The 11,023-nt window shown below is 38.9% G+C and overlaps 1 protein-coding gene across 2 annotated transcripts in view; it reads left to right on the top strand.

The window, feature by feature from the left end:
* Positions 1–11,023, top strand: part of DNAJC2 (DnaJ heat shock protein family (Hsp40) member C2) — a 28,386-nt gene that overhangs the window by 1,613 nt on the left and 15,750 nt on the right. The window contains exons 2-3 of one of the 2 annotated variants that reach the window (XM_081079192.1): positions 604–794; positions 5,176–5,251. In XM_081079192.1, coding sequence (XP_080935318.1) covers positions 604–794; positions 5,176–5,251 — 267 coding nt within the window. The remainder of the gene's footprint in view (positions 1–603; positions 795–5,175; positions 5,252–11,023) is intronic. The other variant, XM_081079193.1, reaches the window with a different exon arrangement.

The raw sequence follows: 11,023 nt of genomic DNA, 5'->3' as shown, positions 1-11,023 counted from the left end.
TCTTTGACTCTTCAAAAAGCCATTAATTGTCAGACCTAGACTAAAATCTAGCATTTCTGATTTCAGATCCAGAGCTGGTTCCACAGTAGCACATTAGCTGCTGGAAAATTGTCTTTCAGAACACATCACTCCTAGTGAATTCTTGAAATTTTAAAAAACTACTTGAATTCAAGGTTTTAATAATTAAGATATTTTGAGTTATTTTTAGAAGATTTTGTTTTTGATGAGGCTAGCTCTATGATTATTTATTGTTTTATTGCAATTATTGGCCTACAAGTAAAGCAGTTTGCAACATTTCTTCCTGTTCCTCACCTTCCTCTATATCCCCAGAAAAATATTGGTTTATTGCTAACATTGATGAATGTTACGTTAGATATGGTTTTGTCAGATAATTGGAAGGGATTGATTGAATACTCTGTAAATACTAGGAAACGGTTATTTATTGCTAACCTTCACGTTAACTGGATTACTGCAATTATCTTCTTAGTTGATGGTTTTAAAATTATATTCTGATGCTATCACTGTTTTGACCTTATTTATTGCCTTGAAATAGATTTATTCCATGCAATGCATTGAAGCCTCTCTTAACGCTTTCAATCACAGCCTCAACACTCTGTCAAGTTGAACCTGTGGGAAGATGGTTTGAAGCTTTTGTTAAGAGGAGAAACAGAAATGCTTCTGCCTCTTTTCAGGAACTGGAGGATAAGAAAGAATTATCAGAAGAATCAGAAGATGAAGAATTGCAGTTAGAAGAATTTCCCATGCTGAAAACACTTGATCCCAAGGACTGGAAGGTATTTAATATGTGAATCTTGTTCACTCAGATGCTTTGTTAACGATAGGTAATTTTGGCTTGAGTTTTCCATTAATAAACCATGTTTTAAGATGCTTCTACTAACAATTGTCACCCCAATAAATTAAAAAAAAAAAAGATGCTTCAACAATTTAACTATAATGGAGCACCTGTTTATTGGTAACCCTGAGTGGGATAGCACTAGCCAGAGGGTGCTGTCTCTGCGGGACAAATCTAGGAAGGTTTCACGGAGAAGATAAAAGGCCTTAAAAGGATGAGGGGCAGTTTGTGAAGCAGATAAGGGAGAAGAGACATTCTGGGCAGAAGGAATAGATACGCCAAGACACAAAGGAGTAAGAGAATATGCACCACCTTCTTGGGTCTTAGGAAAGACTAGAGTCGGGTATTTGAGGAACAGTGCTGAGAAATTCCACCTGAAACAGACTCTAAACTAAACTCAGTATTGCCCTTTTTGTGCCATGCTAAGTAAGAAATTCATGTTATTTTCGGGGCAGTAGGAAGTCATCGAAAGTTTCTAAGCTAATTTTAGAAAAGTAATTCTCCTGGCAGTACAGAAAATTGCTTGAAAAGGGAGGGCAGGCCTGGAAGGGAAGTGAATAGTTTGTTGTTACAGGCCTAGTGCAATAATCCAAGCCTGCGAATAAATGCTTGATGCTTGAACTAAATTTGTGGCTGGGTTTTGAGGAAGAGGGAACAAATTTTGGGGGGGTGGGGGGTAGACTTGACAGGCCTTGGTGACTTGGGCTGTGTGGCACCAAAAAAGGGAGTGTATTCGTAAGACCCCTGAACATTGTGGCTTGAGTGAGCTGCTAGAGTGTGGTGTCAGTCACCGACACTGAGACGTTTGTGGGGAATGTGGCTGTGTGAAAGCTGAGTGTGACTACGTGAAAACTGAGGTTGTAGTAACGTACTGGTGAAGTTGTCTAGTAAATGGTTAAAATTAGTCTGTGACTCTTAAAAGAGGTTAGAGCCAAAAACGTTTGCAAGTCATTGGCTCATAGGCGGTAGTTGAGGCTGTGGGAAATTGAGTGACATCAGCCAATAGAGAGGAATATAGACAGACAGGTATTATATTGCTTAAGTGGGCACTGGTATCATATTTACACCTCTATTCTTTGGAATTAGAGTGCCTGGATTCATATCTGGTTCTGCCCATTTAGTGTGCTGGAACCTTGGGAAAGTTACTTGACATCTCTGCCTCATTTCCCTTATTGGTATAATGAGATTGCTAACAGCTCAAAGGACTATAGTGAAGATTAATGAGAGGATACTTATAAAGCATTCAACCTAGTGGTTGGGCACATGATAAATTCAAAACAAATAGTAGATAATACCAGTTCCAGTCTCAGGTTGCTGTGAGTATTAAATGAGGTACGAAATATGTATAAATCACCTAGATGAATAAATAAGCACTCAGAAAGTATGAGCTGATTCTCCTGCCATCTTCATCAATTTTAAAAGAAAAGAACTGAACATTGAGGAGTATGGATATTTAAGGGGTAGTCAGAGGAGGAGAAACAGCAAAGGATACTAAGAAGGGTGAAAGAAGTAGAAAGAAAACAAAAAAAAAACGTGTGTTCAACAAAGGTTTATTAAACATCAGGTACTATACTGTTACAGAAACTAAGGGAGTAGAAAGTCTCAAGAAGGAAAAAACAATCACCAGTGTCACTGCTTTGGAGAGAGGTCGACCTCAGAACATAAGTAAAGATAAAAAGCTGCTGGGTTTGGCAAATGAAGTGTAGGTGACCACATTGAAAGCAGTTCTAGTGAAATGCTTGGGATGGCAAGAGATTACAGCGGGTTGAGGAGTTACTAGGAGGTGATGAAGGAGAGGCCTAAGTGTAAAATACTCTTTCAAAGCTGAGTTGTGAAGAAAATTAGAAATTAGAACTTCAGGGCAAAGCAGGGTCAGAAGGACATAGAATTGGGGAACAGTGAGATCTACAAGAAAGAAAGAGAGAATGGGGAAGGTCTGTGGTATAGAAAAGAGTAGTTGACATCAGAGCAAGGTGGCAGGATTCATACAGTCATTCAGTTGTTTGATTCAACAGTTAGGGATCGAGCACGTGCTGTGTGTCAGACACTGGGTGCTAAGGATACTGTGCTGAGCAGGCAGTAGCATCGCTCTCACGTGGCTTATATTCCAGTGAGGGGACAGATAATACGAACATGGCCACTGAGTGCTGGGCAGAGACGTGGAACAGGGCGATGTGACAGAGTGGCCATGTGATTGCCTTCAATGGAGTAAGTGGGGAATGCGGCGGGAGCTGGCACTTAAGATGAAACCTGAATGATTTGCAACGATCAGGGCAAATGATGGAGAGCTTGTGCAGAGGCAGGAAGAAGTTTGGAATGTGCCAGCAACTGAAAGAAGGCAAGTGGCTGGAACACAGTGAATGAAGGAGAGTGAGGAGGCCAGGAGTGGTGGTGGCCCGTGGGCAGTCGTGGGAGGATTTGCAGCACTGACCATGTGTAAGTGCTTTAGGGGGAACAACAGAAAAGGAGCAGAGATGGGGAGAGAATGTTGTCTTCTGTAAAAAGGGTGATGACATCTCGGCTGAGACTGAGGGATGAGGAGATGGCAGCCACATGATGAAGGAAGGAAGAATGTGTGAGACAGACTATATAGCCCTGTGAGGCCCTGAAGGGAAAGGACGCAGCGTCTTCAGTGAATTGAAACACCGGTCTGGTATTTGGAAATGGGGACCCAGGTAGAGTGACGGGCCAGGACATTAGAGAGATGGGTGTGCTGTGTGCCTCTGGGACTCAGAGGAGAGGTCTGCGCTCGAGTTAATTGGGGAGCCAATTTGCAGGTTACTTACCACATTCCAGCCCTGGCATTCGATTAGATCCCCAAGGATCAAAGTATAGAGAGACCAAAAGAAACCTCAGGAGCTTTGCCGGTCATTGAGACACTAGTGAAAGTGGCTGAAAAAACTGCTGGAAGATGGGAGGAAAACAGAGAGAGTGGATTCACAGAAACCAGAGGAAGATAATGTTTCAAGCTGTGCTGTCGCCGAGGGCAGACGGATGATCTTAGATTTGGCACCTGGAAATTTATATTGAAGAGAGCAGCTTTGTAGCACCTGGGATGGTAGTGGACAGAGCAGAACCAGATCGGAGTAGTTTGAAAATGAATGCGAGGGGACAGCTTTTTCAAGCAGTTTAACTTTGATGGGCAGCAGAAAAAGGGGGCAGTCCCTGCAAAAGGGGTCTTGGAAGGGTGTTTTTTTTAAGATGAGTAACAATAGAGCATCTTTTTATACTGATGAAAACATCCAGTTGAAATTTGGGAATTAACAGAAAGATGCTAATATTTGAGGAGAATTAGATGATATTCAGAACCAAGAGGAATGATGGAGTAATTTGTCTTGGTAGGAGAGGCTTTCTGAATTGTGAATGGAGGGAAAGGGAAGAGATGTATGGATGCGGATAGGGTGGTAGAAAGATGCTGGATTTTGAGTAGGATAATTTAAATTTTTTAGTTACGCGGGAGGCAAGGCCATTGATGAGAGGGTAGAGAAGGGTCTGTGAGGTTTGAGGAAAGACCAGCGGACAGAAGGTATGTGATAGTAATCTTGGTGAGTGGAAAGGTGAACCAACTGGAACAAAGTATGATTGCCAGACATAATCAAGGAGCCAATTCCTATGACGTTTGCAATCCTGAATTGAGGAAACCAGTCTGGCATATTTGATTTTTTTTCTCCCGTTTTTGTGCTCTCCCCTCTTCTTCCTCCCCACTCCTTCTCTAGTACACCCCATGAAAAGTCTAAGAAGCCTTCACTCCAGTTGCTACCTCAGCTTCTAAATTTGCAATGATGTTAACCAAAGCAAAAATGAAAGCGGGTACTTTTATCCAGAGAAGCCTCATCCCTCAGTTTCTCAAAATGTCCATGTAACCTGCCTTCTTTGTTCTATCCAGCTCCTAATTCTATCCTATCAGTGTCCTGACCCAACCTACTAGAGCTGCTGTAATGCTCCCTTCAGTTCTGAGCTCCTCCTGGCTATACTTTAAGGATGGCCACAGGATATTAATAGGTCTTAAGAGAAAAAGGGTCAAATAAGTTTGGAAAATGCTAGTTTTTACAGGTTTCTAATTACTTGCTTGTTCTTTATCTTAATTATAGGACTTCTCAGAGCCTTTATTAGGCTTATGTGCATACATATCATCAAGAAGGGTATACAAGAGTCTGCATTTCCCAACTTAAATGACCACACAATCCATTGTATACAGAACCTCTCTCTGGACCCCTGTCATGGGAACATCACTTTGGGAAACACTGTTTTGGGGTGCCAGAACACAAGGGATAGGATATATTGCTCCATTTCAAACTTGACTCCCTTTATGTCTTTATCAGAACCAAGATCATTATGCAGTACTTGGACTTGGCCATGTAAGATACAAAGCTACACAGAGGCAGATCAAAGCAGCTCGTAAGTATTTAGTTATTTTGGAATAATCAGATACCTGCTATTGGAAATGTTTTCCTTTTGAAAAGATGTGTAGGATCACAGTCTATACCCATAACTCTAGACTCAACAGCATGTGTCATGTGGTCATAGTATTGTGTAACCATACTGTCCTTTACCTTTAGAAACAGAAAAAAGTAGTCTCGTGTATGGACTTCCTCATGTGTGTTTGTGACTGAATAAAGAACAGTCTTCCAATGGCAAGCTTTTAAACATTGCACCTTTTTTTAGAAGTATGGCCGCTGCATTTAGTGGAGCTGCCCTGTTACTTAGGTTTTTTGATGTTGTTTTGTCGTCTTAGGTGAGACCCTTATTGACATCAGCCATTCTCTTCTGTCCAAGAAAGAGTTCTACGATGATTCATTATTATTTTCATTGACAAGGTTAAAAATCTGGGGCGCAATTGTTTGGACGCCTGTCTTCACATGCCTTACAAAGCACCATCCCCTTTAATGTCCTGTCCTTTGCATTCCTGTGGACATAATTCCCTCACACCATTCGGTTCACCTGATCAGTCAAGTTTCATGAAAGAGCTGAAGGTGATTCGTTTTCTGTGTTTTATTTAGGAGAATGTTCTGGCCTCCACACTAGAGAATGTCAGAGGAGGTGAGATTATGGCCACATGGAAAAGGTGTAGGGAGTCAAAGCCAGTCAATAAGAGAAAGTATTATACTTGGAAGAAGGTGGCAGAAGGAGACCTATCTCATGTTGAAAAATGGTAGTCGGGACTAAGTATAGCAGACAGACTCAAAATGTTCTCTATTAATGGAAATTTTAACAAGGTGAAGGAATTTATCAGATTATTTTAGACCTATTATTGGATTTCTTAAAAAGCTGACATGATTTTAGACTAAGCATATGTTAATGTCTATGAACAGTCATTGTAAAATACATAAATGCCAGGAAAAGTCATTTGCCTTGGAAAAGTACTTGCACAGCTTGGCTATATGAAAGAATAGAATACAAATTCCTAATACATCTTAATACATACAAATTTGTGAAAGAACCAGAAGTGATTTAGAACTATGAAAATGGTTGTTTTAAGATGAAAGAATTATTTTTCTCTAAAGAGTAAAAATTTATAGTAAATTATAAAAGAATTAACAGAATCCATGTGCTCTGTTAAATCCATTCTTTTATTGGCATAACATAAATATTTTTAAATTCTGTAATCAAAAGTTTACAGATTAATCAAAAGTGCACAGATTAACATTAAGTAGAATTGTAATTCACTCTGCCACCTTGTTGAACATTCTTGTTTATTCAGAAGGAAACTATTCTCTTACCTCTGTCACTATAAAATAGAAAGTTGCTGCTTACTGTTTTCTGAAATTTTGCTCAGAAGTGAAAACACCAAGTTAGTGTTTTCAGGTCTATAATTACTAGCACAAACAAACCTAATGAAAACATAAGTCTGATAGCACGTGAGGGCCTCCAGGTTCTTGCGTCATATTGCAAACACACACAGGAAAGAGTTTTATTTTTGTTTAATGTATTTTGAATTGCTGTAATGGAAATTAGGAAGTCAGTTAAGGGTGAATACAGTTAGTGTCTTTTTTGCCTTCTCTGCATTTCTAAAAAGAACAAATTACTAGGAAAGTTGAATGACAGGTTAAAAAGTACTTGGACACTAAACGTGGTATTTTAATTACTTATATAAGTTTGTTCTTGAAGTAAAATTGCCATATGGCAATTGTGTAGGTTTGATATTCTTTAAATGGAAATAGAGTCTTTCGTAATTTGAATTTCTAAATTTAATTTTAGCTTAAAATAGTTCTGATTTTTTTAAACTGAAAACTTTCATATCAAGCTTCTTTAAAATTAAAAATCATATTTAGAGACTTTATTATAATAGCAGTATGAATGTGCAATAAAAGCCACTTTGCTAATGTACCCTCAGAACATCCCAGAAGCTGTCATTCGTTGGGGGAGAAGAAAAAAAGAAGTCTTTGAAATTTCAGTAAACTTATACCTGCTGCTCCCAAATTACCTTTGTTTCTTTTTCAAACCAACAGTGTTCTTTGGCTTCCTTTACCTTTTTTTTAATATCTTTTACCCCCACGAGGACAGAGTATAGAACAGTCTCAGGACCTCCTAATGTACATGAATGACTAAAGATGATTAGGGAGAAAAATCGATGAAGGAAAAAATAATAGGGCATCATGAGAGGAGACTGTTCGACAAACATTTGAGACATCATCTCTCTCTCTCTCTCGGACTTTATGATGAGGTTCAAAAAAAAACAAACCTTAAGTATCTACTACATGCTGTCAGTAAGATGTGAAGACACTGCATTGGGGTCGGTGTAGGCACTGCAGAAAGAGACTAGGGAGAGATGAGTAGAATTGCCTGAAAACTAAAAACACAAAAGCAGACTTTAGAATTATGAAGGCTGATGTACAATTAGAAAACACAGTAAAGTAGAGGACAACCTTGAGGAATGTTTCCAAGATTCAGAGGGAAAGAATAGAGAGAGGCCAGATTTCCCTAAAGAAGAAGGCAGAATAAATGTAACAGAAACAATAATTGCAAATAAAGAAGAAAACTTACCTGATTTATAAAAGAATATGTCCTCGGATTGAGAGTGTTTGTAGACATATGACATGGGTTTCAGTGCTCAGCACACATTTGCAATTCAAAGGAGAACGATGTTGAAGTCAGGCCTCAGGTGCGCAGAATCCGTTTTGCCAGCGGGGGGAAGAGCACCCCAAAGGGAAGCTCATGGCTTTGCCCCCTTGCCTGGCGGTGCAGGTAGCCTGTGCGCAGACCTGCAGTGCCCAGTCGTGGGGAGGTCCTCACACCTCCGACTGCCCAGGATGACTTGATTGTTGTTCCTGGTTGCGTAGCCTCCAAGTCTGATCGCCTGACTCTCAGAGTTCTGTGAGCTGTCTAGTAACCTTTAATAAATTCCTTTTCTGCTTAAGCCAGCTAGAAAGTGAAAATGCCTCCTGAGTGTTAGTGAAGGAACTGATAATATACTTGACTATAAGAAAAATCTGGAGTTCAAAAAAACAAAAATGTATTTGTCACAGTTTCTGAATCCTGGCAGTATATGTAAAATTACTGAGTTTAATAGGTCCATTAAAAACATTTGTACAGAAATGTTGATAGCAGCATTATTTACAATATCTAAAAACTGGAAACCACCCAAATGTTCACCAACAGATTAATGGATAAGCAAACTCCTGTATATTTATACAATGGAATAGTACTCAGCAGTGTGAAAAAGAACAAATTACTCATACACACAGAGTGGTGGTGAGTCTCAAAACATGTTGAGCAAAAGAAGTCAGATACAAAGATATAATCTATGATTCCATTACATGCAGAACATGCAAAAGTAATCGATGGTGATAGAAATCAGAAACTGGTTGCTCCAGGTGGTAGGGGATGGAAGTTGACTGGAAAAGGGTGCAAGGGAACTCTGGGCGATGGGATAATATGTATTTTCTTTTGGGTGGTAGTTAACGTGGGTGTATACAATTGTCAAAAATCATTGAACAATACAGTCAGCCCTCTATCCACAGGTTCCACATTTGCAGATTCAACAACCTAGGGATCAAAAATATTCCGGGGGAAAAAAGTTATGTTGCTGATGTGTACTATGTAGTTAGGCCTACAATGGTTGCGTCTGTGCTCAGCACGTACAGATTTTTTTTTTTTTTTTTTTTTTTTTTACTGGGGAAGGGGAACAGGACTTTATTGGGGAACAGTCTGTACTTCAGGCCTTTTTTCTAAGACAAGTTGTTGTCCTTTCAATCTTAGTTGTGGAGGGCTCAGCTCCAGGTCCAGTTGCTGTTTCTAGTTGCAGGGGGCACAGCCCACCATCCCTTGCGGGAGTTGAACCGGCAACCTTGTGGTTGAGAGGATGCACTCAAACCAACTGAGCCATCTGGGAGCTCAGCAGCAGCTCAGCTCAAGGTGCCCGTGTTCAGTCTTAGTTGCAGGGGGCGCAGCCCACCATCCCTTGTGGGACTTGAGAAATTGAACCAGCAACCTTGTGGTTGAGAGCCCACTGGCCCATGTGGGAATTGAACCGGCAGCCTTTGGAGTTAGGAGCATGGATCTCTAACCGCCTGAGCCACCAGGCCGGCCCCCAGACATTTTTTTTCTTGTCATTATTCCCTAAACAATACAGTATAACAACTATTTACATATCTACATAGCATTTGTATTGTATTAGGTACTGTAAGTAACCGAGAGATGATTTAAGTACAGGGGAGGATGTGCATAGGTATATGCAAATACACCATTTTATATTTTATATAAGAAACTTGAGCATCCTCAGATTTTTGGCATAGGGGAAGCTTCTGGAACCAATTACCTGCAGATACCAAGGGATGACTTAAAACCTGAGCATTTTATTCAATGTAAATTTCATCTCAATTCAGCAAAAGAGATATGATTAAATGAAAAAACAATCACTTTGGAAATTGACTATATTTTCTTTTGGACCTAGATACATATAAAAATTGTATTAATAGATTCTTCTTGTGAAAGTAGGATCACTGTGTATCAAAACGTAAGGGGTGGTAATTAGAGCTGTACCATAAGTAAGTTGATTGCCTTAAACTGTTGTACCACTTATTTTTTAAAAGAGGGAAAAATAAAATAGTCATTTAACTCAAATATTTAAAAGAATAGGACAAAGGAACATGGATGAAAAAAATGGAAGAGATAAAACAGTAAAATGGATTTATAAGAAGAAAAAACAGTAAAATACAGAAAGAAAACTATTATAGGAGATATTTTTAATTGAGAACACTATTAAATACAGTGAATTTGAAATTTTTGATAAAATTAACTTTTTATTTTAATTGAAGAAATTTTAAAAGTTACGAAAGAATTACCCTCTATAAAACCTTTTCAGGGCCAGGTGATTTCTCTGAATTATATCAAACGTTTAAGAGCTTGAAAGTTTTTGTGCTGAATATAAACTGTTTTTGGAACAGTTCATTTTGTGAAGTTAATATAATCCTAGTATGAAAACCTGGCATACAATGCGAAAACTATGGAGGCAGTAAAAAGATCATGGGTTGTGGGAGGGGGATAGGAAGGGATGAACAGGCGTGAAGCATGGAAGATTTTTAGGGCAATGAAAATATTCTGTATATTATAATGATGGATACATGTCGTTATACTTTTCTCCACACACATGGAATGTACAACACCAAGAGTGAACCATAATGTAATCTACGGACTTTGAGTAATTATGATGTGGCAGTGTGGGTTCATCAACTGGAACAAGCCGACTACTCTCAGGAGTGGCGGGGACTGCTGTGTGTGGGGGAGCAGAAGTCATGTTGGAATTCTCTGTACCATCCTCTCAATTTTGCTGTAAATCAAAAATTGCTCTTAAAAATTGTCTTAAATAATAATAAATGAAATTTTAAAACTTGGTGAAGAGATTTTAAAAATTATGAACAAATCTCATCTATGAGTGTCATACAAAAAAAAAAAAAAAGAAAAATCCCAGTTAAAATAATAACATACTGAATTTAACAGGACATTACTAAAAGAATAATGCCCAACAAGTTGGATTTCTCTCAGGAAATACATTAATATAGCTAAATCTGTTTATAGTTTAGTTAATATGTGATTTCCTAAGTAGTTATCCATTCCTTTTTGATAAATTGAACTTTGAAAAGAAATGCAGTTAATTCCCTACTTTGAGAAGTATTTCAGACCCACAGCCAGCAAACTTGTAACCGTGTGGCATTGGTGATATTACCATTA

This window comes from Rhinolophus hipposideros (assembly GCF_964194185.1).
Source record: "Rhinolophus hipposideros genome assembly, chromosome: 18".
In the NCBI taxonomy this organism is placed as follows: Eukaryota; Metazoa; Chordata; class Mammalia; order Chiroptera; family Rhinolophidae; genus Rhinolophus; species Rhinolophus hipposideros.
The sequence above is the reverse complement of the archived record's forward strand: the minus strand, read 5'-3'. Positions and strand labels throughout refer to the sequence as shown.